This window comes from Aspergillus campestris (genome assembly GCF_002847485.1).
Source record: "Aspergillus campestris IBT 28561 chromosome Unknown P168scaffold_9, whole genome shotgun sequence".
NCBI lineage: Eukaryota > Fungi > Ascomycota > Eurotiomycetes > Eurotiales > Aspergillaceae > Aspergillus > Aspergillus campestris.
Window position 1 is genome coordinate 150,294 of NW_020194344.1, and position 24,716 is coordinate 175,009.

Below are 24,716 nucleotides of genomic sequence, written 5' to 3' on the forward strand. Positions count from 1 at the left end.
GGATTGTATGTATATTTGTGTATGTGTATGTGTATGTGTATCAATTGATTGAGCGATGGTGATTTGGGCCTTGGGGTTTATTGCTGTACTCATGAGGTACCTATAAGGGATTTGTTGATGGTGTAGAGCCTTTCAAGAGGATGAGTTCATTCATCATGGCGTGAAAGACAAGGCATGGAATTGTTTGGTCTACGTTTGATGGAATGGCTACTCAAACTACAATTAAGGTAGAGATACAGGTAAAGTAATAAGTAACGTGAATATTCCTGTATTGTCATACGGAACTTTTCCCTCCCAACCTTCTGCTCAATATTGCAGAGTATCATGCAGAACGTGAATCTATGCAGTCACGCAAAAATAGAACAAAAGAAACGCAATCCCATAATATCGTGAAACCATCAAGAAAGTACAGCAGAAACCATGAGAAAAGAATAAGGAAAAAGAAACACCATTAGGGCCGACCGATCAGCCAAGACTAACTAAGAAGGTTGAAGAAAAGAAGATAAGGGTCAAGACATTTAGTCAAGCTCCTCAGGGCGCTCCTCGACCTCGTCAGCAGTGCGGGTGGAGCCACCGGGGGCAGCACCGCCGGGGGCGGCACCCTCGGGAGCGGCACCACCGTAGGCAGCGGAGATGATGGGGTTGGCAACACCCTCGAGATCCTTCTGCTGGTCCTCGTACTCCTCCTTGGTGGCGGTCTGGTTGGCGTCGAGCCAGCCGATGACCTCGGAGACCTTCTCCTCGACCTTCTTCTTGTCGTCGTCGTTGATCTGCAGCTTGCCCTCGTTGATGGTGTTCTTGAGGGAGTAGGCGTACGACTCGAGGCCGTTCTTGGCCTGGATACGGGAAGACTCGGCCTCATCCTCGGCCTTGTACTTCTCGGCCTCGGCAAGCATGCGCTCGATGTCCTCCTTGGACAGACGACCCTTGTCGTTGGTGATGGTGATCTTGTTGGTCTTACCGGTGCCCTTCTCGACAGCGGAGACGTTCATGATACCGTTGGCATCGACGTCGAAGGTGACCTCGATCTGGGGGACACCACGGGGGGCCGGGGGGATGCCGGTCAGCTCGAACTTGCCGAGCAGGTTGTTGTCCTTGGTGCGGGCACGCTCACCCTCGTACACCTGGATCAACACACCGGGCTGGTTGTCGGAGTAGGTGGAGAAGGTCTCGGACTTCTTGGTGGGGATGGTGGTGTTACGCTTGATCAGCGCGGTCATGACACCACCAGCGGTCTCGATACCGAGGGACAGCGGGGCGACATCGAGCAGCAGGATCTCGTTGGTGGACTTGGACGAGGTGTCACCGGACAGGATGGCAGCCTGGACGGCAGCACCGTAGGCGACGGCCTCATCGGGGTTGATGGACTTGTTGGGGTCCTTGTTGAAGAAGTCGGAGACGAGACGCTGGATGCGGGGGATACGGGTGGAACCACCGACCAGGACGATCTCGTGGACGGAGGACTTGTCAACCTTGGCGTCACGGAGGACACGCTCGACGGGCTCCATGGTGCCACGGAAGAGATCCTGGCACAGCTCCTCGAAACGGGCACGGGTGATGGAGGTGTAGAAGTCAATGCCCTCGAAGAGGGAGTCGATCTCGATGGAGGTCTGAGCAGCGGACGAGAGGGTACGCTTAGCACGCTCGCAAGCAGTGCGGAGACGACGCAGAGCACGGGCGTTGGTGGTCAGGTCCTTCTTGTGCTTGCGCTTGAACTCGTTGACGAAGTGGTTGACCAGACGGTTGTCGAAGTCCTCACCACCCAAGTGAGTGTCACCGGCGGTGGACTTGACCTCGAAGATACCCTCCTCGATGGTCAGGAGGGACACATCGAAGGTACCACCACCCAGATCGAAGATCAGGACGTTGCGCTCACCCTCGGTCTTCTTGTCCAGACCGTAGGCGATGGCGGCAGCGGTGGGCTCGTTGATGATACGGAGGACGTTCAGACCGGCGATGAGACCGGCGTCCTTGGTAGCCTGACGCTGGGAGTCGTTGAAGTAGGCGGGGACGGTGATGACGGCGTTGTTGACGGTGCCACCGAGGTAGGCCTCGGCAACCTCACGCATCTTCACCAGGATCATGGAGGAGATCTCCTCGGGGGTGAACTGCTTCTGCTCGCCCTTGAACTCCACCTCGATGACGGGCTTGCCGGCCTTGTCGATGATCTTGAAGGGCCAGTGCTTCATATCAGCCTGGACCTCAGCGTCGGCATACCGACGGCCGATGAGACGCTTGGCATCGAAGACAGTGTGGTGGGGGTTCATGGCGACCTGGTTCTTGGCGGCATCACCGATCAAACGCTCGGTGTCGGTGAAAGCCACGAACGAGGGGGTGGTGCGGTTACCCTGGTCGTTGGCAATGATTTCAATGCGGTCATCACGGAACACACCCACACAGGAGTAGGTGGTACCCAGATCAATACCGACAGCGGGGGCCATTGTGAAAGATGTGGGGTATGAGGGGTTGAGGGAGAGGAATTAAGGAAATTCGTGAGGAAGTAGTGTACAATAGACAAGAAAAGTCTCCCTTCAGATGATGGAAAGAGGAGAAGTACACAAGAGAAGAGTGAGGAGAGTAAGAGGGAAAGAGAAAAAAAGCAGGTAGAGAATTTGTGCGAGAGGTTTGGTAGATATAGTCAAGGGCGGTGAGCTGCGAAGTCGAGCGAAGCTTCTAGCAAGAGCACAGCTTGCCGTGTATCCATCGGGTTCGATGACCTTCCACCTGGGTCGGATTGCCCCGCTTGCCGTTTCGGTCTTGCTGGTTTTTCTGTGTATTACGAGTACCTTTGTTTGATTCTGGTTTATTCTGCCCCTTTCTTTTTCTTTTTCCTTTTCTATTTCTTTGTCTTTCTATATATTCTGATTATATTTGAATTCTGAATATATTCAATATCAGGATATCATTCTGTGACTGTGTTATCTATTGTTTGTCAATGAAGATAGGTATAGTGGTGGGGCATTGATGATGTAAGAGCCTCAGGTTTTTTTTTTGCTGCCAGGACAACAGAATGATACCGTACTCAATACGGTAAATCACTGTATAGTAGACAGTCCTGTCGTCACCATGACCCATCCAATTTGCCGCTTTCCATGGATGGAGCAATAATCAGTGGGCCTGAACTAGGACGACATCATCACTCGAAACATCTTGGGCATTCGGCCGTATTCGATTGCTATGAAGTCACCTTCTTCAGCTTTCTTTCATAGTGATCCACTGACATGGTAGATAACTATGACTCAGGGATTGTTGAAGCCCTATTACTGTCTACTCTTTACTGAACAAGTGGATATCTCCGGTCATTAGATTACCACTAAAGAATCTTTGTCTAAGCCTTGCCTGTGGCTTAGGTATGGCTCTTTTGTCGCCTTATTGCAATTGATTGGTCATGTGCAATGAATTGTGTAGTGGTACCTTACCTACCTACCTTAGGTAGGTAGAAGCATCCGAGTCTTACTCTTTCAATCAGGCTCAAACATCGGAGTACTTCACAGCCTTATAGACTGAGATTGAGTTGACAGATATTAGTTAACTAGTTGTTATGTTGATTCTCTTACCTAAACAGTAATCTATACTGGGTACCTACTACCTACCTGAAATTGATCCATAGAAGAGCCCAATCCTGTCCAGATCTGCATAGAAACCATACCTACCTTACTGCCACTCTATCCAAAGTAATACCCTGTAGAAAAAGACAAATCCCCAGCATCTGCTGTGGCAGACTGATCCGGTAGGATGTTTATTATGATTCTGAACCCGATCCAAGTCCCAACAAGGGCTAGATCCGTCACGGGATGATCGATCACCTGGTCCAGCCAATCAGCAGAGGGAAGTCACGAGTGATTCTTCTTCTCCCCTTGCGACGGATCTCAAGTCACTACCTCCAATCTAAACCACGTCTTCCCCTTCACTACCTTTTCTTGATCTTGATCTTGCTTGAAAGCAGCCTCTGAATTCTTGCTGCAAGAAACTTCATATCCTACTCCCTTCCACCAGTTATACCCTGATCTACTCGCTCTCAATCCCCGCCACTACACAATGGGTGACAACAACATGGGCTCTACCCTGGGCAACCAACCCTCTGGCAATGCCCCCGGTGCACTTGACAAGGGCAAGGGCAAGTCCGTCGAGGACCCCACCTCCCATGAAATGAGCGTCGATGAGGACGACAGCGAGAGCGAACCCGAAGCTGAAGAGATTGTGAGTCCGCGCGTGGGAAACAAGGGAAACATAACCAGGCCAATATGTGACTAACGGTGTCAATTTTCTTTCTTTGCGACTATTCAGGTTGAAGGTACGTCTATCTCTTTTCTTATGCTCCCTTTTTCTTTTCCTTTCCCTCCCAGACCAGTGACAGCCGCTGACTCCTTCTAATCAATAGATGAAGACGAAGACGACGGAGGCAACCTCGAGCCCATCTCCTCCGAGAACATCATCAGCGGAGGCCGACGGACGCGCGGAAAGACCATTGACTTCCAGGAAGCGGCCGAGAAGCTCAAGGCGGACGAGATGAGCGATGACGACGACGACGATGAGGACTTCGTCGCTAACGACGACAATGACGATGGAAACAAGATGCGCGACTAAATGCGGCAACTTTACGAAACTGTCAAGGACATGACTTGGGAATGGGGAATGCGAAGGGAAAACTGAATGGCCGGCGCAGGGTTTCTTAGGGGGTCTTTTATTGTTCCAGACCGATCTTACTTTCCTCTGATGGAAATCTCACCGGACAGCATGAGGCTATGAATGCATAATGATTAATTCGCCATTGTTTTTAGCTGTCATTGATCGCCGTTAGTAGTTGGTACTGGTGTGCTATATATCAGGTGATATATCGATATATCGGTGAAGGATTCGGTCGTGTAGCCATAGCCCCTCTGGGGAAATCCGCCCCAGCCACCAGGGAATCAACAATTAACTTCTCCAAGACGAGTCAACATCTCTTTCCTGCGCTATCTATTCTACAATGTAGCATGTACGACATAATGACAATAAACCATAGTCATATGACACGTGACCTCGACCGCCTTGGCTACGTGTTAGTAAGAGTCAGCTTGAACAACGCGGAGTAGCTGGAGGTATGGGGTTCGTCGCCGCAACCAGATCTCGATTACAACAATAGATCTACACCTCCTTCTCCTATTCTCTTTCATTTGCAGGCGCTTTTCTTCTAGGGAGAAGAGCGACAGTCATCCTCTATTTAAAGCTCTTACTCCCGCCCGCGATGCGCCCCGACTAGGCTACTACTACTTCGATACGCTTCTTCCCCTTTGACGACTGTTGAGTGGCGCTTGAAAACACCTTACGACCCGTTATGGCATCACGGTTAGTTTTCATTTTATCAAATGATATAAGCGCACAAGCTAACGACTCTGCTAGATTCCCACGTCAGCGCGATCCCCGAGCCGCCCCCTCGCTCTTCGACTCCTACGGTGGCGATTCCCGGCCAGCGAGCAAGTCGCCTGGCCGTGTGGGCGGATACGGCTATGGCGGATACCCCGGTGCGAGCGATGGATCGGTGAATGGGACGCCTGGTGGATATCGGTCTGCGACGCCGGATAAGAAGTGAGTGTGGGAGAGTACCGGGTGTTGAAGTCTGGAGCTGACATCGTTTTAAGGGGCCATTACTCCGATGCCGTTCTTTCGCATCTGGAATCTCAGAATGACGCCGAGGTTGAGGGGATCACTGCCAAAGTGAAGATGCTCAAAGATGTAGGTTTTACTTCTCCTGATTGCGATGTGATGACCCCCCGGTCTCCCGCTAATGATGATCGTATTAGTTGTCCGTCGCTATCGGTGACGAAATCCGCGATAGCTCCAGCCTGGCCGAGACGCTGAATAACGCCTTCGATAATACCCGTGTGCGCGTCCGGGGGAACATGAACCGTATGCTCCGTATGGCGGAGCGGACCGGAGTGGGCTGGCGTGTGTGGCTGCTCTTCTTTCTGGCGGTCTTCTTGATATTCTTCTACGTTTGGTTGTTCTGAACGGGTTGAATATTCAAAGCCCTGGCCGGTTCTCTAGGCCTGAACACTCACCTTGACCACAGTACTTTGACACAGCTGCGGATATACGTCTGCAGACGTGGACTCCTACTTCCGCACAACTACAAGCCATAATACCTACAATCCCGTCGCATTCGCACCATCCGGTAGTCTATTGGCATGTACAGCACCTTGACTGTACCGTCCCGACGTTTCCACCTCGTTTCAGCGTCGTCGTCAATCATTCCACTTCCACGACGTGGCATATCGTGATTCCAATGTCGCCCTCACTCTACATAATACTTACCATCTATCGATGCATCTCCGGTGTTTGTGTAAGCCCGTCTGCAAAGCGTGGCTTGGTTTTGGTTTCTAGTACATTGTACATTCTACTGTATATATTACTCTGAGAAAAGTAATGTTTTACTCACTGTCCTTTTGGTATTTTACCCGGGGTGTACTGTAGCAGCTTATCTCTGATATATAGTGTATAGAGCAGCGATGCATAAAGGCCGAAAGCTGTCCCATCTTGAATTGACCTGGTTAAAGACTCAGCTGAGTGGAAACAATAAGCTCAAAGTAGTAACAATTAATTGATTCAAAGTAGTACGGTAGTAAAGCCATTGAACCTCATGACCCCCGCAAAACGCCCATTTGCTCTACAGTCAAGCAAAACTCCACACGAGTCCCGACGCCGTCGAATGCTCCATAGGGTATAAACACATCATACATGCAAATGCAACCTCGATCCTCAGCTAGAAACCCGCATCTAACTCAATCAGTAATGCACTCAATACTCAAGACTATCCCTCGGCCCCCCGTCCGCCGCCGAGGGAACCGCCCAAAAGCACCCGCGCCCGCACCCGTGCCCGTACCCGTCCCCGTACCCCGACGACTCGTCTGGCTGGTGATCGACGAGCGCAGATTACTATCGTCGTCATCGACAAGCATACTGCTCGTATCAAAGGCATCGCCGCCACCGCTCCAGCGCTGGAGAAAGCGCCGCTGCGCCTCCGTCTCGCGGTGTCTCCGCACGGGGGCGGCGGGGGCAGACCGCCGCGGCTGCTGGTTGTGCTGGCGCGGAGGCTCTGCGCGAAGCTGATCTCTTCGTCCTCGTCGTCGAACTCGGCGTCTGTGTCTGTGTGTTGCCATTCGTCTTCTTGGTCGGAGCGGTTCTCGGCTGCTTCGGGGATGTCGTCGTCGAGGTCGTGGTCCATGCCTTGTTCTTCCTCTTCTTCCATGCTTTCGTTGTCGTCGTCGTCGTCGGCGGCGCCGCTGGGGATGTCGTCGTCTAGGTCGGGCTGGTTGTTGAAGTCGTGCTCTTCAAACTCGTCTTCCTCTTCCTCCTCTTCTTCTTCTTCATCATCATCATCCGGAAAAGCCTCCGGAATATCATCATCCAAATCCCTCTCCATATACCCCTCTTCATCAACCCCATCCTCCTCCTCCAGCCCCTCCTCCCCCTCCTCCACAAGCCCCTCCACATCATCATCAGCATCGGCATCAGGAATATCATCATCCAAATCCCTCTCCATCCCCGTATCATCCTGCCCGTCCCCACCAGCCTGACCCTGTCCCTGCGCCCCCATCTCATCCACCCCCGGATCCGCCGCCGCAACAGCAGCAGCCATCTCGGCGGCCGCAGCAGCAAGCGCCTCCTCCCTCTCCGCCTCCTCCTCCTTCATGCCGAGCATGGTCTTGGGACATCCTGCAGGCCGAATCCACGAGCATCCGAACGAGGCGATGTTGTTTTTGCGCGCTCGCAGCGCGCGCTCTTCGAGGTGCAGCGCGGAGAGGACGTTGTCGGGGGCGCTTGTCGTTGTGGATGTGCGTCCGTTGTGGTGGTGGTGCTGGCTTGTGCGGCGGAGGTGGTGGTGGTCGGTGGGGGAGGAGTGTGGGTGGGAGGAGCGGTTGGGTTGGGAGGAGCCGAACCAGAGGTCGTGGGACTGTATGTTTGTTAGTCTGTCGTTTGTAGATTTGTTGAGAGGGGGGTTTGAGATGGGTGGACGTACGTCACGAGGGGTGATGAGTGGGAGGGAGAGCATCGCGTCGGAAGGGAGAGCTTGATTTGTGGTGGAGGGTGTTTTTCATGGATGAAGTCTATCCAGTTCAGGGTCCCAGAACCAACTGATTAAGCTTGAGAAATAGGCAATTGGTGTCTCTCTTTCTTTCTTCTTTCTTCTTGTTATCTTTTTTGTATCCGTTAGAGGGCAGGTGAAGTTGTCGCAGACCCACTACCTACCTTAGTTTGGCGGATACAAACAAACCGCTAATCACAGATACAGTAATTGGCAGCAATCAATCTTGTAGTGTTCATTAACAAAACAGAATTGCTAATAAAGCAAGAAATGGAAGATGTTGACATGAAGCGCAAGAAGCATCACCAAACGGCAAGCGGCAAGAAAGCCGAGCGAAACAAAACAAACAAACAAATGGTTAGCTCCGAGATCGAGTCCGCTCCGCTCTGAGCGCAAAGCGGGGAGGGCTAGACCTTTTTACCTACTTCGACAATCTAGACTTATAGATCTGTCGTTGGTTTGGGTTCTGGTGGAAGAGGTCTTGTTTTTATTTTTGATGTTAGTACGGAGGAGGAGGATTCTTATGGTTGATAGTGTATGATCCGATTTGTCTTCAATGGTAGTTTTCTTCGTGGACTTGTTTGGATTGAGCTACGAGGGACGGCATAGATGGTTGGTTAGTACATAGTATTGAAAAAGTTTGCTCTATCTCTACATCCACCTACATGATTAGAGCCTCAGTCGAAGTAGCAAGCCGTTTGCAACTGCAGCCCAGCTAACTATTCCTATTCCTAGTCCGTTTGCTTCTCGTAAGCGACAGAATACGATGGACCACCAGCCAGCTGCGTACCAATCGCAATGCCGTAGACACTTTGCCATAACCAGACCTCTCATGCCTTCAGAGAATAGCCTGACTTGTGAATGACAAGTAAAGACGAGTAAATTGCAGCTGACTGAGCAGGTCCATGCAACCAACAAAGTACGTCACAGTAGCGGTAGCGGACAACCTGCAGGACATCCCGAGGAGGATTGAGGGACAAGTCATCTCGTGTGCGGAACCGAGGAGCGTGCCAACTGCCAAGGGATTCCCAGATTGGACCAGACGAGTAAGTGACACTCCCTCACTACAGAAGAGAAAGGAGATGGTCCGACATCTCCCGATGGATGGTGGTCGTGCAGCATCCTGCGGGCGGGATGGTCGGTGAACCCAAAGCGGACAAGACCGATGCGGACATGTCGGGAGAATGCGGGAACATGATATTGAAGAAGGTTGGTTAGTAGGCAGGCAGTGGGATAAGCTAGGTCGGTGGCTAGATATTGGATGCACTGCGCGTGGGATCATGTGATACCTCCGACATGATGAGGTGACACTGCATTTCCATCTCTTGTTTTTAGAGTAGTTAGTAGGGGGTATGCTGTACCATCACCTTCTTTTCCCCTTGGGATACTGTAAGACTTGTATAGGAATCAGGTATGATCTGGGGAATGACGCTGGAATGAAAGACCGAGGTAGAAAGAAACGTGTGGAAAGTGGAGGCGGTTGGTTTATGTATTAGTATTAGCATCACATTATTCGTATGGCTGGGATTAAGCTCTTATCAGGACTGGGTCGGGAAGACAGTCTAAAATCGAAAATAGTACGGACCAGCCTCTAGTGGCGTATTGAACCGTTTCCTCCGTACCATCCTTATCGCAGATGTTACTTCGACCCGTGGTGGAAGTATTGATGAAACCTGATGTAAGGACTCCTGATGCTCCTGACCGCTTCTTTTATTGGAGTGTTTGTTCAATTGAGAGTTAATTACACACTGACCAAGTTCTTGAAGCATTTAATCGAGTCAATCTGTAAACGAAGGGTTCATAATTCAACCACGCCGATTGGTCGGGAACCAGCATGTTGAGAGTGGAACAAACACCCCGCGGAGTATCATTCCATACGGGTGGGGATTTGAGGTATGGCCTTCGGAAGACGCTAGAACTAGACTCACAAGTTGATCATCAACCACCACTCATATAGTGTACAGAGGAAGGCTCCGAGATCGGGAGAGGAGGCGGATGGGAGGAAGACTTCCAAGGGCAGGGCAGTGGTTGTCGATAATACATATCATGTATACGCTTGTAACGAGCAGGTAACCCAATGATCGCCATCCAGCTGCAACTTCACTTCCAACCGTGGGGTATGCAGGAGCATGCAGTGTCCTGTAGGGTATTTTCGTTCGGGTTGGGGGAGTTGAGCCGGCCATTGAAAGGTGATCTTGGCAGCTTCGGTTGCATAATATCAGTTTGATTCATCCGGAGTACCTGGGAAAATAAAGAAAACCAAATCAATGGCTCTCTACTACTCCATCCAGCATAATAGGGCACCATGTAACCTTGACTCGTGCAGTCGCACCATTTCCGAGACCCCATTCTAGTGCCTGCCAAGCATGGAGGAAGGACCCCTCAATACTGATATTCCTCGGTTGCTTTGATTGAACCACAACGGTTTGGGGTCAAATCGGGGATAAGCACCATACCCTGGCCCAGGCCCCACTTGGGGATAATCCACCCACTCGGGTCAACGTATGATTGACTTGTGTCTGGCTATCATCTGAATAAAGGATTTCATGGAGGGTTTGATTGGGGGAAATGTTGCATGACTGTTTGTCTCTCACATGAAGGTCCTGGAGATCTGGACGGATATGGAAAGTTACGATACCGACCCGTACGGGCAAGTGGGTACTGAGCCCCACCGGGTTGGATCTTGACGTCGTAGAAACCAGCAACCTAATCTTCTTGGTCAACAAGGTTGTAAAACCAGGTTTCTGATTGGATGTGAGAGTCTTATCTTTGACCTCGGGAGTTGGATTAGATTGATCGTCATGGCCACTAAAGTACTGGTAGGACATCATCCTGTGAACTCCCTAATGGAAAGAATGCTGGTCTCCGAAAACGCTTTCACCAGAAGGAAGAGGAGAAATACTGAAGAGTACCTAGTAGTAGGTACAAAGGGGTACTTCCTTTTGTAGGTACGTACCAGGCATGATCGATGTACCTGTACTCCATACCTTACTTGGATGGATCTCGTCCTTTGTACGGTACGATACACATCCTCTGGACCGTGGTCTACTCCATACTTCCTACTCAGAGTAGAATCAAGTCACAGCTGCAATTTGCCACGAAGCTCACCCTCATCTCCACCATCCTATCCTATCACCGTGTAGTTTCAATAATTCTTCCTGTCTGTCTTTCTTTCCTAGAGTATCCGTCTTTTTCTTCAATTCTTTCATCTTCCATTGTCCTGGAAGATCAACCCCATTGGAATCTCTAGAATACTTCTAGCCCATTGAATGAACGACCCAAGTACTCCCATAAGAAAGATCTCCTGTATCGGAGGGTCAGAAGTGAATACCTTACTATAGGTCTCCCCGGACCTCTGCCTCCCGTCCCGCCGTCCTCGTCCGCCTTGGATTATTTGATTATTTTATTTTTATTTTCTACCCCACCATATCCACCACATTCCCCGACTCTTGTCTTTCTCTCCTTCCGGCCATTGCACTTTCTTCCCTCTCTCCTTCTCTCTTCCTCCCCCCTCAAGCACTCCTCAACCTCCTAGACCATCCTCCTATCAAACCTGGTTGAAGCGGAACTCATCGTGACGCCATTTTAACCGTGCATACTTACCCTTCCTTATCTTTGACATCCCTGACGAATCACCGTCCCCCCATCACCTCCCCGAAGCAATCCGCCGCGGGACTCCGTTTACTATCCTAGTCCCATATACGACTCCCAAGTTTATCTCCTCCATTCTCTGTCGGTCACCGGCGGAAGAATGGGTCTGAACTTGGAGGAAATCTATGGTCAAAATCTAGTCGATGAGCAGAAGCCCAGCGAGTATTCCGAGTACCAGCCAAAGCAGGGCTATGGCTGGGCCAACACCTTGCCCGAGAGGCAGGGTCTCTATGATCCCGAGTATGAGAAGGATGCCTGTGGTGTAGGCTTTGCTGCGTACGTCCTCCTCCATTTGGGGCTGTATTGGGGTTGGATCTCTGGTTTGGGAATGGGTTTACTAACCGGAGTGAATCGACAGTCATATCAAAGGAAAGCCTAGCCACAAGATTGTTAGCGATGGTACGTCGTCTTGAATTCAGCTCTTAGTCTACGCTCATACTGACCCCTTCGTGAATCGACAGCTCGGAATCTACTCTGCAACATGACCCATCGAGGTGCCGTCGGTTCCGATGCCCGAGATGGCGATGGTGCGGGTGTCATGACCAGTATCCCCCACAAGTTCTTCATCAAGAACTTTGCGCGCGAGGTGGGCGTGGACCTGCCCCCTCTGGGTCAGTATGCCGTGGGAAACTTGTTCTTCAAGCCGGATGAGGAGACCCTCAAAGAGTCCTCGGCCACCTTTGAGGATCTCGCGAACTCTTTGGGGCTGCGCGTGCTGGGATGGCGTGAAGTCCCCCGCGATTCTACGATCCTGGGCCCCGCGGCCCTCTCCCGGGAGCCCGTCATCATGCAGCCCTTTGTGGTCCTGAAGTCGGCCTACGGGGAGGGGAACAAGCCCGAATCCACCGACCCCGAGACGTTCGATGAGAGGACCTTCGAACGTCAGCTGTTCGTCCTGCGGAAGCGGGCCACCCACGTCCTCGGACTCGCCAATTGGTTCTACCTGTGCTCCCTGAGCAACCGGAACATCGTCTACAAGGGTCAGCTGGCCCCCGTGCAGGTGTACGAGTACTACCACGATCTGGTCAACGTCGACTACGAAGGCCACTTTGCCCTGGTGCATTCCCGTTTCTCGACCAACACGTTCCCCTCCTGGGACCGTGCGCAGCCGCTGCGGTGGGCTGCCCACAACGGTGAGATCAACACCCTGCGAGGCAACAAAAACTGGATGCGGGCCCGCGAGGGCGTGCTCAAGTCGGATATCTTTGGCGACGAGCTGGACTTGCTGTACCCCATCGTCGAGGACGGCGGCTCCGACTCCGCGGCCTTTGACAATGTCCTGGAGCTGTTGATGATCAATGGCGTCCTGTCGCTCCCGGAGGCCGTCATGATCATGATCCCCGAGGCGTGGCAGGATAACCCGGCCATGGACCCGGCCAAGGCCGCCTTCTACGAGTGGGCCGCCTGTCAGATGGAGCCCTGGGATGGCCCCGCCCTCTTTACCTTCTCCGACGGCCGCTACTGCGGTGCAAACCTCGACCGCAACGGCCTGCGTCCGTGCCGGTTCTACGTCACGGATGATGACCGGATCATCTGCGCGTCCGAGGTGGGCGCCATCAGCATTGACCCCGAGCGAGTGGTCCAGAAGGGCCGTCTGCAGCCCGGCAAGATGCTCCTGGTCGACACCGTCGCTGGTCGCATCATCGACGACTCCGAGCTCAAGCACACCGTCGCCCACCGTCAGGATTTCGCGGGCTGGTTGGACAAGGAGCTCCTCAGACTCCCCGCCATCCGACAGCAGTTGCTGGAGCAGAAAGTCGATCTGGGCTACACCCTGGACGCCAACACCATCCAGAATGACCCGCGCCTCATGGCGTTCGGTTACTCCTTTGAGCAGGTCAGCCTGCTGCTGGCCCCCATGGCGGCGGACTCGAAGGAAGCGCTGGGCTCCATGGGCAACGACGCCCCCCTCGCCTGTATCGCGGAGCAACCGCGCCTTCTCTACGAGTACTTCCGCCAGCTCTTCGCCCAGGTGACGAACCCCCCGATTGACCCGATTCGGGAGGCCGTCGTGATGTCCCTGGAGTGCTACGTGGGCCCGCAAGGCAACCTGCTGGAGATGGACCCGTCCCAATGCCACCGCTTGCTCTTGCCTTCCCCCATTTTGAGCATCCCCGATTTCAACTCTTTGAAGAACATCAACCAGGCCCACAAGGACTGGACGGTGAAGACCATCGACATCACGTTCGAGAAGAAGAAGGGCACCGCCGGCTACCTCGAGGCGCTCGACGCCATCTGCGACGCGACCACCGAGGCGATTCACAATGGCGACAAGGTCATCGTGCTGTCCGATCGTGCTACTTCCGCAGACCGGGTCCCCGTCTCCGCCTTGCTCGCGACCGGCCTGGTCCACCACCACATGGTCCGCAACAAGTGGCGATCGCTCGCGGCCCTGGTCGTGGAGACGGCCGAGGCGCGTGAAGTCCATCATATGTGTGTCATCCTGGGTTATGGCGCGGACGCCGTGAATCCCTACCTCGCCATGGAGTGCATCCTCAAGATGAACCGGGAGAACCTGATCCGCAAGCAGCTGTCGGACGAGAAGATCATTGAAAACTACAAGGCATCGTGTGACGGTGGAATCTTGAAGGTGATGAGCAAGATGGGTATCTCCACCTTGCAGTCGTACAAGGGTGCCCAGATCTTTGAGGCTCTCGGAATCGACGACAGCGTCATCGACCGGTGCTTCACAGGGACGGCGAGCCGCATTCGCGGGTTGACGTTTGACCTCATCGCCCAGGACGCATTTGCCTTCCATGAGCGAGGCTACCCCTCGCGTGAAATCGTGGAGATTCCCGGACTTCCCGAGTCGGGCGAATACCACTGGCGTGATGGCGGCGAGCAGCACGTGAACGACCCGGTCAGCATTGCCAACTTGCAGGACGCCGCACGCACGAAGAACGACAAGTCCTACGAGGCCTATGCCAAGTCTGAACATGAGCAGATCAAGAACTGTACGCTCCGCGGCATGCTCGACTTTGACTTTGAGCAGCGGACCCCGATCCCGATCGACCAGGTCGAGCCGTGGACCGAGATCGTCCGCCGTTTTGTGACGGGCGCCATGTCTTACGGATCTATCTCCATGGAGTCCCACTCCACCCTCGCCATTGCCATGAATCGGTTGGGCGGCAAGTCCAACACAGGCGAAGGTGGTGAAGACGCCGAGCGGAGCAAACGGATGGAGAATGGCGATACGATGCGGTCTGCCATCAAACAGATCGCCTCGGGCCGTTTCGGTGTGACCTCGCACTATCTGGCCGATGCTGATGAGCTTCAGATCAAGATGGCCCAGGGCGCCAAGCCCGGTGAAGGAGGTGAGCTTCCTGGCCACAAGGTCGTCGGTCCCATTGCCCACACCCGTTACTCGACGCCTGGTGTTGGCCTGATCTCGCCGCCGCCCCACCACGACATCTACTCCATCGAGGATCTGAAGCAACTCATCTACGATCTCAAGTGCTCCAACCCCCGTGCCCGTGTCTCCGTCAAGCTTGTCTCGGAGGTCGGTGTTGGCATTGTTGCCTCGGGCGTTGCCAAGGCAAAGGCCGATCACATTCTGATCTCTGGCCATGACGGTGGTACTGGTGCATCTCGCTGGACGGGCATCAAGTACGCTGGCCTGCCGTGGGAACTGGGTCTCGCTGAGACACACCAGACTCTGGTCCTGAATGACCTCCGTGGCCGTGTCATTGTTCAGACTGATGGCCAGATCCGTACCGGCCGTGATCTTGCTGTCGCCTGTCTGCTGGGTGCCGAAGAGTATGGCTTTGCAACCACGCCGTTGATTGCCATGGGGTGCATCATGATGCGCGTGAGTATTTCCTTGACGATCCAATCCCCACTCCTTTATCTGATATGGTTACTGATGTTTCTTCCCCCTAGAAATGCCACCTGAACACCTGCCCCGTTGGTATCGCCACCCAGGATCCTCATCTCCGTTCCAAATTCCAGGGTACACCTGAACACGTGATCAATTTCTTCTATTACGTCGCCAACGAGATGCGCGCCATTATGGCCAGGCTGGGGATCCGCACCGTCAACGAGATGATCGGACGTGCCGAGCTTCTCAAGGTCCGGGACGATATCCGGACGCCCAAGCAAGCGAGGATCGACCTCTCCCTCATTCTCACTCCGGCTCACTCTCTCCGCCCTGGTGTTGCGACGTACAATGTCCGCAAGCAGGACCATCGCCTGCATACTCGCCTGGATAACAAGCTCATCGCCGAATCGGAGCTTGCCTTGGAGAAGGGACTGCCGTGCCGGGTCGAGTGCGATATCGTCAACACGGATCGCAGTCTGGGTGCCACTCTTTCTTACCAGGTCAGTCGCCGCTTCGGTGGAGACGGCCTTCCACAGGACACGATCCATGCGAACATCAAGGGATCGGCTGGCCAGTCTTTTGGTGCCTACCTTGCGCCTGGTATCACCCTCGAGCTGGAGGGCGACGCGAACGATTATGTCGGCAAGGGTCTGTCGGGTGGCCGTCTCATCGTCTACCCGCCCCGTGGTGCGGCTTTCAAGGCAGAGGAGAATGTCATCGTTGGAAACACCTGTCTCTATGGCGCCACCCGTGGAACATGCTACTTCCGCGGTGTCGCTGCCGAGCGGTTTGCGGTCCGTAACTCTGGTGCTACGGCTGTGGTTGAAGGCGTCGGCGATCACGGATGTGAGTACATGACTGGCGGCCGTGTGCTGATCCTCGGCTCCACCGGCCGTAACTTCGCTGCCGGTATGTCTGGTGGCATTGCGTATGTTCTGGATATGAACCAAGACTTCTACTCCAAGGTCAATATGGAGATGGTAGAGGTCTCTTCTCTGGAAGACCCGACCGAGGTCGCCTTCCTCCGTGGGTTGATTGAGGACCATCACCACTATACCGGCTCGGAGCTGGCTGCCCGCATCCTTCTGGACTTCACCCGGGCATTGCCCCATTTCGTCAAGGTGCTGCCTATTGACTACAAGCGTATCCTGACGGAGGAGGCAGCCAAGGCGGAGGCCGCGAAGAAAGCCGAATTTACCCTCCCGCGCCTGCCCAGCACCCCGGCCAGTGCCGAGAAGCCCAAGGCGAAGGTTGCGGATGACGGCAAGAAGGCCGAAATGCTGGACATTGAGGACAGTGTGACCGACTCCAAGACCGAGAAGAAGCGGTCCGCCCTCATCCTTGACAAGACCCGGGGCTTCATGAAATACAACCGGCGCAGCGAGAAGTACCGCAACCCAACCACTCGCACCCGTGACTGGGGGGAGATCTCGAGCCGTCTCACCGAAGATGAGCTCAAGTACCAATCGGCTCGTTGTATGGATTGCGGTGTTCCTTTCTGCCAGTCTGATACTGGATGTCCCATCTCCAACATCATCCCCAAGTGGAACGAGCTGGTGTTCCAGAACCAGTGGCAAGACGCCCTCAACCGTCTCCTTATGACCAACAATTTCCCCGAATTCACCGGCCGTGTCTGCCCTGCGCCGTGCGAAGGGGCCTGTGTCTTGGGAATCACCGAGGACCCCGTGGGTATCAAGTCGATCGAGTGTGCCATCATCGATCGCGGATTTGAGATGGGTTGGATGGTCCCTCGGCCACCTCAGACCCGCACCGGGAAGACCATTGCTATCATTGGATCCGGCCCCGCTGGTCTCGCCGCCGCAGACCAACTCAACCGTGCTGGCCACAGCGTCACTGTCTATGAGCGTGCTGACCGCATTGGTGGGCTGCTCATGTACGGTATTCCGAACATGAAGCTTGACAAGAAGATCGTCCAGCGTCGTGTGGACTTGATGGCCGCGGAAGGTGTCAAGTTCGTCACCAATACGTCTGTCGGGCCCGATGACAAGGTGTCGCTAGATTCTTTGCGTGCGAGTAACAACGCAGTCGTCATCGCCACCGGCGCTACCGTCGCTCGAGACCTGAAGGTGCCCGGCCGTGAGCTGGATGGTGTACACTTCGCCATGCAGTTCCTGCACCGCAACACCAAGTCCCTCCTCGACTCGGAACTTGCCGATGGTGCGTACATCTCCGCCAAAGATAAGCACGTTGTGGTTATTGGTGGCGGTGATACTGGCAATGACTGCATTGGGACTTCGGTTCGCCACGGCGCCAAGTCCGTCACCAACTTTGAGCTTCTGCCCCAGCCTCCTCCCGAGCGTGCCCGTGACAACCCATGGCCGCAGTGGCCCCGCATCTACCGTGTGGACTATGGCCACTCGGAGGTCAAGACCCACATGGGCAACGACCCTCGCGAGTACTGTGTCATGTCCAAGGATTTTGTCGATGATGGCAGCGGCCGCGTTAAGGGCATCAACACCGTCCGCGTTGAGTGGACCAAGAGCGCTTCGGGTGGCTGGGACATGAAGACGGTCGAAGGCAGCGACCAGTTTTTCCCGGCTGATCTGGTCCTTTTGTCTATGGGTTTCCTGGGTCCTGAAGACCGCATGCTGGGCGATGAGATTGAACGGGACGCCCGCAAGAATGTCAAGACTCCCCCGGGGCAGTACGCCTCCAACCTTCCCGGTGTCTTTGCGGCGGGAGATTGCCGTCGCGGACAGTCTCTCATCGTGTGGGGTATCAACGAAGGTCGCCAGTGCGCTCGTGAAATCGACACCTTCCTCATGGATACCAGCTCGCAGCTCCCTGTTACTGGAGGTATTGTCCGCCGGCCGGCCATTGACTCTGTCCCTCGGGTAGCGCAGCCTGTATGTGCTTGAACGGTTAATCTCTGGACGGCTTCCAGGTGTTGGGTTTCTCATGTGTCATGCGGACAATGATCTATGAATATTTCAACGCAACCGAAAATTTCGTCGAATCTGTGGTGTAATCGCGGGGGAGGTGCTGTATCTTTCATCACAGTTATCTAGACGATCTGTCAAGGCTCTTTGTCTGCGAGCGAGGCTTTCATCATTTTATCATGCGATATTCGATTCTACTACGTGATCATGGTCTTGGTTTTGGTTCATTATTTATGTTTCCCACGGGGGTGATGATATCTGGTTTGGCTGTCTTCCCGCTTCTTTTCCTTTGTTTACAAAATGAGTGCAAGGTGTCAGAGCGTTTATGTGTTTCTTGAAGTTCTGTTGTCTCATGTTGTACATATTCTGGCCAAGTGCCAGCAGGTGTTTACAATTTAGCCTCCTATACTTCGTTATCTGTCTTGTTGTAGGTTACGCCTATATGTTCGCGGAAACTGACATGTCTATCGTATATCTATGTAAATTTATTTCCTTCCAGCTCATGGTAACAGGCTGTTAGAACCTCTTATGATCATCCCCGAAAGTTAGTCCATGTCTAGTGAGTACTAACAATGCCACGGAGAAATATCCGACTAGACCAAGCGGGGGACACAATCACCTCATCTAGCATATATCTCGCTCAATCAAGAAGTCAATGGACTCGACACATTCCCGAATACTAAGTTCCTAGAATCATTACACCCCAAACCCACCAACCCAACCTACCATGGAACAAAACAACAACACCACCAACGACTACAACCTCTCAACCCCCATATCCCCAACAACCGGCTTCAAACAAAACCTAACATCCTACGGAGACGCACACTTCTCCCTGTTCCTCCGCAAAGCCTTCATCAAAGCCCTGGGATACTCCGAAGACGCCCTCTCCCGCCCCATAATCGGCATCGTCAACACCTTCTCCGGCTTCAACCCCTGCCACGCAAATGTCCCCCAGCTGATCGAGGCCGCTAAGCGCGGGGTGCACCTCAGCGGTGGGCTCGCGATCGAGTTTCCTACTATCAGTGTGCATGAGTCGTTTGCGGCGCCGACGAGTATGTTTTTGAGGAATTTGATGAGTATGGATACGGAGGAGATGATACGGGCGCAGCCGCTGGATGCGTGTGTTTTGGTTGGAGGTTAGTTCTTTTTCTTTTCTCCCCTCACGCCTTTTTTTGTTGTTGTTTCTGTGGTTGTTGGGTGGGGTTTAGTGTGGTGTTGTTCGCTTGGAGGAGGGAATAGGGGATAGGACCAGGCTGATGCGTGGTCTTTGTAGGCTGTGATAAGACCGTTCCGGCCCAGTTGATGGGTGGCATTTCGGCGAATAAGCCCATCTTGCCGCTTGTTACGGGTCCCATGTTACCTGGGAGACATCGCGGACGGCGGCTCGGTGCGTGTACGGATTGTCGGAGTCATTGGGCTGCGTTCCGCGCGGGCGAGATCGATGTTGAAGAGATCGCGGCGGTGAATGAGGAGCTTGCTCCGACGGTAGGCTGCATCTCTTCTGGGGTCCCCGAGTGGATATGGGCCAAGCGTAAGTTTGATTGTAGTACTGATCGATTGTCGATACTATAGGTCGGCACATGTGGTGTTATGGGCACGGCCAGCACGATGGCGTGCGTGACGGCGGCCCTGGGCATGATGCCGCTCCGGGGGGCATCGGCGCCTGCTGTCTCGTCGGCTAGGATTCGAGTCGCGGAAGAAGCAGGCGCTAATGCAGTTGCGGTGGCGCAGGCCGGTCGGAAGCCGCAGGATGTCTTGTCCACGGAATCATTCCTGAACGCTATCACCGTGCTGCAGGCGATTGGGGGATCAACGAACGCCGTGGTCCACCTGATGGCTATCGTCAACCGCCACCCGCAGGCCCAGGGCACGATCACCCTGCAGACTTTCGAAGACATCGGCAAGCGGACACCGCTGCTGATCGACCTGAAGCCGAGCGGGGACAACTACATGGATGATTTCCACAACGCGGGCGGCATGCTGGCGCTGTTGCATACCCTGCGGCCGCTGCTACACCTGTCGGCAATGACCATCACCGGTCGCACATTAGGGGAGGTATTGGACTCTTCTCCCTTTCGGACGTTCCCGCTCTCGCAGCAGATCATCCGACCCTTGTCCGACCCGCTGTACCCAGCGTCGTCGCTCGTCGTTCTCCACGGGAACATCGCGCCCAAGGGCGCCGTCATGAAAGCGTCTGCGTCCAAAAACCGCACACTCCTATCCCACAGCGGACCCGCAGTGGTGTTTGAAAACTCCGCAGATTTAGCACAGCGCATCGACGACGCCAACCTCCCGGTCACGCAAGAGTCAGTACTCGTCCTCAAGGGCATCGGCCCAGTCGGAAACCCGGGGATGCCCGAAGCGGGTCTCATCCCCATCCCACGCAAGCTCGCGACACAGGGCGTCCAGGATATGCTCCGTCTGTCGGATGGCCGTATGTCGGGGACAGCGGGCGGGACCATCGCCCTTCACATTTCTCCCGAAGCAGCCCTGGCCGAATCGCCATTCGGCGTCGTCCAGACGGGCGATTGGATTACCTGCGACCTTGAACAGAGGAGACTGCAGCTGGAGATACCTGACGAAGAGCTGAAAGCGCGCGTGGAAGCGAGGAAGCTGGCTTTGGCTGGCGCGGGTGCCTCCGAACAGGGGCCGAGACGAGGGTACCGTGTTTTGTATGAGCGATCGGTGAACCAGGCGGAGGAAGGGGCGGATTTCGACTTCCTGATGGCTAGGGGGATAGCTAATAGTTCTTGAGAGTAGACAAGATGGAGGAAGTTGTCCAATAGTAGAATGAGATCATACTATAGAACTGGCTTAGCCCTGATAAAGTGCCCTATGCCCTAACCAGTACCCGATTGGGTAAGAGTGAGTCGCGCCCGGACGCGCTCGACGCGTTGGGAGGCGATGAACCTCCGATCAAATCAGATCAACCATCGGCGTCAGACTACTCCATACCTACGTACATACCTAGGTAGACGTACGATTGTTCTGATCGGCTTGAATACTGACGGATTGATAATCGTGCCGGCGACCAATGTGCCGTGTTTAGCTGAGCTGGCCACTTTCTTTCCATCTCATCCCTAACGATGTCCTCCGAAGCACTCCGACCTAGGGGTCGGCCAGCGCGTAAGCAGCCAGAACATCGTTTACTGCGCAACTTGCTAACTCGAATCGAATCATGTAGATACCCCCGGCTCGACGGTTCTGGCGTACACCCCCGACGGTCGCCGCGTGATCACGGGCGGTTCCAACTCGGCGATTCGTATCTACACTGTCGGCCAGGATGGCGAGCCGAAAACAGTTGACGAAGGTGTTGATGGACATATGGGTATCGGTGCTACGGTTCGTTGACATATCTCTTGGGAAGGCGGCGGGGTACTAACGTACAATCGATAGAACGGGTCGTTCATTTTGGGCGCCGAAGACGGAACGGTATGGCAGTACGAGATAGGATCGGGACGAATGGAGAAACTGCTGGTTCGCTGCGCCTTGCCTGTGCGGGACATTGCTGTTTCGAGAGATGGCGAGTGGGCTGCTGTTGCGAGCGAGTATGTCCCCGTGACTGACCTCTGTGAGCCTTATCTTACAGAGCTGACATATACTGCAGTGAACTCACAGTGAAGATCGTCAACATCGAGGACATGACCAAAGTGAAGTACCTGCGGGAGCAGACCAAGGGCAGCAAGCACGTCACGTTCGACCCGAACGGCCAGTACATTGCGGTTTCGTGTACAGACGGTTTCCTCTACGTATACTCGATCGCGTCGGAGGAGCCCGAGCTCGTGCAAAAGCTAGACGGCGTCATACAGCGACTGGAACCGGAGGACGAGACGACATCGAGAGCGGTATGGCATCCGGACGGGACGGCGTTCGCGTCGGCAGAAGCCACGCGCGACATCGCGATCTTCTCGACAGGCCAGTGGAAGAAGGAAAAGGTGTTTTCGGGCGGCCACAATGGACGGATCACCGCCATCAGCTGGTCGCCTAATGGGGCGCTTCTTGCGACCGCTGGCGCGGACGGCCAGGTCCTGATTTGGGACACGCGCACGCAGAAGGTGCTGCAGAGTCATGATTTTGCGAACGTGGTTAACCTCGCCTGGCATCCGACGACCAACTCGCTTTCGTTTACCACCTCCGATGGAGAGTTATTCATATATGATGGGATTGTACAGTCTGCGCACCAGCCTCTGCTGCAGAAACCGCTCCAGGCTGCTCCTATTTTCCCCGGCCCGTTGGCAGAGATCTCTGATAATGTGCGGCGACCGTTGGCGAGCCGACCGAAGGAGTCTATTGAGCGGAGGGACAGGCTGGGGTCTCCTGATTCCCTGGACGATCTTCTCGCCGGTGATCAGGGAATGGCGGACTTTGTCGATGATGACGATGGAGCGGGCTATGCTGAAGACGAGGTAAATGAATTCGGCAAACGGACGAACCGGCATTTGGAAGGAATCGATGGCCACGCTGATAAGCGGATGATCGGCTCGTTTGGAAAGCCTAAGGTGCATCCCCCTCTCCAGCCCGGTAGCACGCCGTGGAGAGGCAACCGGCGATACCTTTGTAAGTGCATTCCACATACCCGTGATGATTGACCAGTATGCTGACTCGCCAGGTCTGAACCTGACCGGCGCTGTCTGGACCGTGGACCAGGAAACCCATAACACGGTGACCGTGGAATTTTACGACCGGGAACTTCACCGCGACTTCCACTTTACCGATCCGTATATCTATGACCGGGCGTGTCTGAGTAAGTGTACTTGATTCCAGCTGATAAACTATGCTGATAATGGTAGACGACAATGGGACATTGTTCTCTAATAACCCCAGCGACGGCAGCCCTGCCACCATCTTCTACCGTCCCCACGAGACATGGACTACGCGGGCGGACTGGCGGACCCAGCTGCCCCAGGGGGAATTCATCCGAGGTGAGACCTAGCAAACTAGACACCAGATGGTTCATGCTGACGGCGACAGCGCTGGCGCTAAGTGATTCTTACATCGTCGCGGTGACTACGAAAGACTACGTGCGCGTGTATACGCTATTTGGCACCCCGTTCAAAGTCTACCGGCAGAAGAGTCCGGCCGTGACATGCGCCGCCTGGCGCGACTACGTGATGACGGTCGGAAACGGACCATTGGGAAGCGACGGCCGCACGGCATCCCTGCGATACACGGTCGAAAATGTCAAGCGGGACGAGATCTGCCAGAACGAGGACGTAGTGGCGCTCCCGGAGGGGTCGGAACTCAAGAGCGTCTTCTTTTCTGATACCGGGGTAAGTGACGACCACATTCATACTAGTAAACCGACCATGACTAACTCCATACAGGACCCATGCATCTACGACACCGAGGGCGTGCTGCTGATTCTCCAACACTGGCGCACTCCCGGCCAGGCGCGCTGGGTTCCCCTGCTAGACACCAAGCAGATGGAGCGTCTAGCCAGCGGTCGCAAGGAAGAGACGTACTGGCCTGTTGCCGTTGCGCAAGACAAGTTCCACTGTATCATCCTGAAGGGCGGCGATCAATACCCATACTTCCCCCGTCCGTTGCTAAGCGAATTCGACTTCCGGGTGCCCATCTCGGACACCCCCGGGCAAAGCTCCGGCGAGGACGCAGAGCGCAACGAAGGCCCGCGGTTCGAGGAGTCTTTCGTGCGAGGCAACGTCATGCTGTCTCTCTTCCAGGACTTACTCTCTTCCACCAATGCGACACCCAGCCAACGTGCGGAGCTCATCCGCAAGGAATTGGAGCTTGACAAGATCCTTCTGCAGCTGCTCGCTGTTGAGTGCCGAGAGGGCGAGGAACGAGGTATGAAGGCCCTGGAGTTGGTCCAGATGATGAGAGACCGCAATGGCAAGATGGTGGAAGCGGCTGTTCGGATTGCGGAGCGGTATGGACGGGGCGTGTTGGAAGATAAGATCCGACAGATGGCGGAGAGGCGACTGGGTGGTGATGATGATGATGATGAGTTGGCTTGAGTTGGATACCAGGATATGATACGCGTTGATTGATCTATACATGCCAAGCTAGACTGGTATTAATGAATGATGGATATTTTATATTGATGCATTGAGGTAAATAACATATAGAAAGAACTATAGATAGGGCAAGTGATGTCATCGCCGAAAAAGGCAAGTCGCACGGGATCGGCCGTCATCGAATCGACTCCGTCCAAACCACTGCAACGACTCCAACCACTCTCACAATCTTGTTCATCAGCTGGACCACCCACTCATCCTCACTACATGGCTTGAACCATCCCCAGTCGCCGTCATCAGTCCGC

General features: G+C 54.3%; 8 protein-coding genes across 8 annotated transcripts; 5 read left to right on the top strand and 3 right to left on the bottom strand.

The window, feature by feature from the left end:
* Window positions 1–104: 104 nt before the first annotated feature.
* Window positions 105–422, bottom strand: P168DRAFT_183995 (uncharacterized protein). Its single transcript, XM_024832964.1, has one exon. The coding sequence runs from the start codon at window positions 324–326 to the stop codon at window positions 147–149; it is 180 nt and encodes a 59-aa protein (XP_024691023.1). The 5' UTR covers window positions 327–422; the 3' UTR covers window positions 105–146.
* On the bottom strand, window positions 250–2,573 carry hsp70 (molecular chaperone Hsp70). Its single transcript, XM_024839528.1, has one exon. It carries the CDS (start codon window positions 2,439–2,441, stop codon window positions 519–521), a length of 1,923 nt encoding a protein of 640 aa, XP_024691024.1. The 5' UTR covers window positions 2,442–2,573; the 3' UTR covers window positions 250–518.
* Window positions 2,574–3,766: 1,193 nt separating this feature from the next.
* On the top strand, window positions 3,767–4,936 carry P168DRAFT_291578 (histone H2A.Z-specific chaperone CHZ1). Its single transcript, XM_024837435.1, has 3 exons — window positions 3,767–4,202; window positions 4,248–4,250; window positions 4,380–4,936. Exons 1-3 carry the CDS (start codon window positions 4,039–4,041, stop codon window positions 4,585–4,587), a joined length of 375 nt encoding a protein of 124 aa, XP_024691025.1. The 5' UTR covers window positions 3,767–4,038; the 3' UTR covers window positions 4,588–4,936.
* A 150-nt stretch (window positions 4,937–5,086) lies between these two features.
* P168DRAFT_291579 (SNARE domain- containing protein) lies at window positions 5,087–6,429 on the top strand. The gene is made up of 4 exons (XM_024837436.1): window positions 5,087–5,328; window positions 5,383–5,568; window positions 5,622–5,715; window positions 5,784–6,429. Exons 1-4 carry the CDS (start codon window positions 5,318–5,320, stop codon window positions 5,988–5,990), a joined length of 498 nt encoding a protein of 165 aa, XP_024691026.1. The 5' UTR covers window positions 5,087–5,317; the 3' UTR covers window positions 5,991–6,429.
* Window positions 6,430–6,790: 361 nt separating this feature from the next.
* Window positions 6,791–8,032, bottom strand: P168DRAFT_283216 (uncharacterized protein; the record flags this gene model as incomplete). The annotated part of the gene is made up of 2 exons (XM_024836037.1): window positions 6,791–7,933; window positions 8,000–8,032. The coding sequence occupies 2 exons, from the start codon at window positions 8,030–8,032 to the stop codon at window positions 6,791–6,793; spliced, it is 1,176 nt and encodes a 391-aa protein (XP_024691027.1).
* Window positions 8,033–11,579: 3,547 nt separating this feature from the next.
* P168DRAFT_328491 (glutamate synthase (NADH)) lies at window positions 11,580–18,844 on the top strand. The gene is made up of 4 exons (XM_024841359.1): window positions 11,580–11,992; window positions 12,075–12,115; window positions 12,178–15,524; window positions 15,596–18,844. The coding sequence occupies exons 1-4, from the start codon at window positions 11,817–11,819 to the stop codon at window positions 18,410–18,412; spliced, it is 6,381 nt and encodes a 2,126-aa protein (XP_024691028.1). The 5' UTR covers window positions 11,580–11,816; the 3' UTR covers window positions 18,413–18,844.
* Window positions 18,845–19,043: 199 nt separating this feature from the next.
* ilv3C (putative dihydroxy-acid dehydratase) lies at window positions 19,044–21,204 on the top strand. Its single transcript, XM_024841360.1, has 3 exons — window positions 19,044–19,572; window positions 19,710–19,921; window positions 20,009–21,204. The coding sequence occupies exons 1-3, from the start codon at window positions 19,161–19,163 to the stop codon at window positions 21,188–21,190; spliced, it is 1,806 nt and encodes a 601-aa protein (XP_024691029.1). The 5' UTR covers window positions 19,044–19,160; the 3' UTR covers window positions 21,191–21,204.
* Window positions 21,205–21,402: 198 nt separating this feature from the next.
* P168DRAFT_291583 (WD40 repeat domain-containing protein) lies at window positions 21,403–24,459 on the top strand. Its single transcript, XM_024837437.1, has 8 exons — window positions 21,403–21,562; window positions 21,621–21,778; window positions 21,833–21,984; window positions 22,044–22,993; window positions 23,046–23,180; window positions 23,227–23,358; window positions 23,408–23,706; window positions 23,761–24,459. Exons 1-8 carry the CDS (start codon window positions 21,523–21,525, stop codon window positions 24,409–24,411), a joined length of 2,517 nt encoding a protein of 838 aa, XP_024691030.1. The 5' UTR covers window positions 21,403–21,522; the 3' UTR covers window positions 24,412–24,459.
* The last annotated feature ends 257 nt before the right edge of the window (window positions 24,460–24,716 follow it).

Excerpts from the sequence above, each read along its gene's own strand:
- P168DRAFT_291579 (XM_024837436.1), top strand. Across the intron at positions 5,569-5,621 it reads TCTGCGACGCCGGATAAGAA|GGGCCATTACTCCGATGCCG; the intron begins GTGAGTGTGGGA and ends CATCGTTTTAAG. Across the intron at positions 5,716-5,783 it reads AAGTGAAGATGCTCAAAGAT|TTGTCCGTCGCTATCGGTGA; the intron begins GTAGGTTTTACT and ends TGATCGTATTAG.
- P168DRAFT_183995 (XM_024832964.1), bottom strand. The coding sequence starts at position 326 with ATGATACTCTGCAATATTGAGCAGAAGGTTGGGAGGGAAAAGTTCCGT.
- P168DRAFT_291583 (XM_024837437.1), top strand. The coding sequence starts at position 21,523 with ATGTCCTCCGAAGCACTCCGACCTAGGGGTCGGCCAGCGC. Across the intron at positions 21,779-21,832 it reads ATATGGGTATCGGTGCTACG|AACGGGTCGTTCATTTTGGG; the intron begins GTTCGTTGACAT and ends TACAATCGATAG. Across the intron at positions 23,359-23,407 it reads CCAGGGGGAATTCATCCGAG|CGCTGGCGCTAAGTGATTCT; the intron begins GTGAGACCTAGC and ends TGACGGCGACAG.
- ilv3C (XM_024841360.1), top strand. The coding sequence starts at position 19,161 with ATGGAACAAAACAACAACACCACCAACGACTACAACCTCTCAACCCCC. Across the intron at positions 19,573-19,709 it reads TGCGTGTGTTTTGGTTGGAG|GCTGTGATAAGACCGTTCCG; the intron begins GTTAGTTCTTTT and ends TGGTCTTTGTAG. Across the intron at positions 19,922-20,008 it reads ATGAGGAGCTTGCTCCGACG|GTCGGCACATGTGGTGTTAT; the intron begins GTAGGCTGCATC and ends TCGATACTATAG.
- hsp70 (XM_024839528.1), bottom strand. The coding sequence starts at position 2,441 with ATGGCCCCCGCTGTCGGTATTGATCTGGGTACCACCTACTCCTGTGTG.
- P168DRAFT_328491 (XM_024841359.1), top strand. The coding sequence starts at position 11,817 with ATGGGTCTGAACTTGGAGGAAATCTATGGTCAAAATCTAGTCGATGAG. Across the intron at positions 11,993-12,074 it reads TGTGGTGTAGGCTTTGCTGC|TCATATCAAAGGAAAGCCTA; the intron begins GTACGTCCTCCT and ends GTGAATCGACAG. Across the intron at positions 12,116-12,177 it reads CCACAAGATTGTTAGCGATG|CTCGGAATCTACTCTGCAAC; the intron begins GTACGTCGTCTT and ends GTGAATCGACAG.
- P168DRAFT_291578 (XM_024837435.1), top strand. The coding sequence starts at position 4,039 with ATGGGTGACAACAACATGGGCTCTACCCTGGGCAACCAACCCTCTGGC.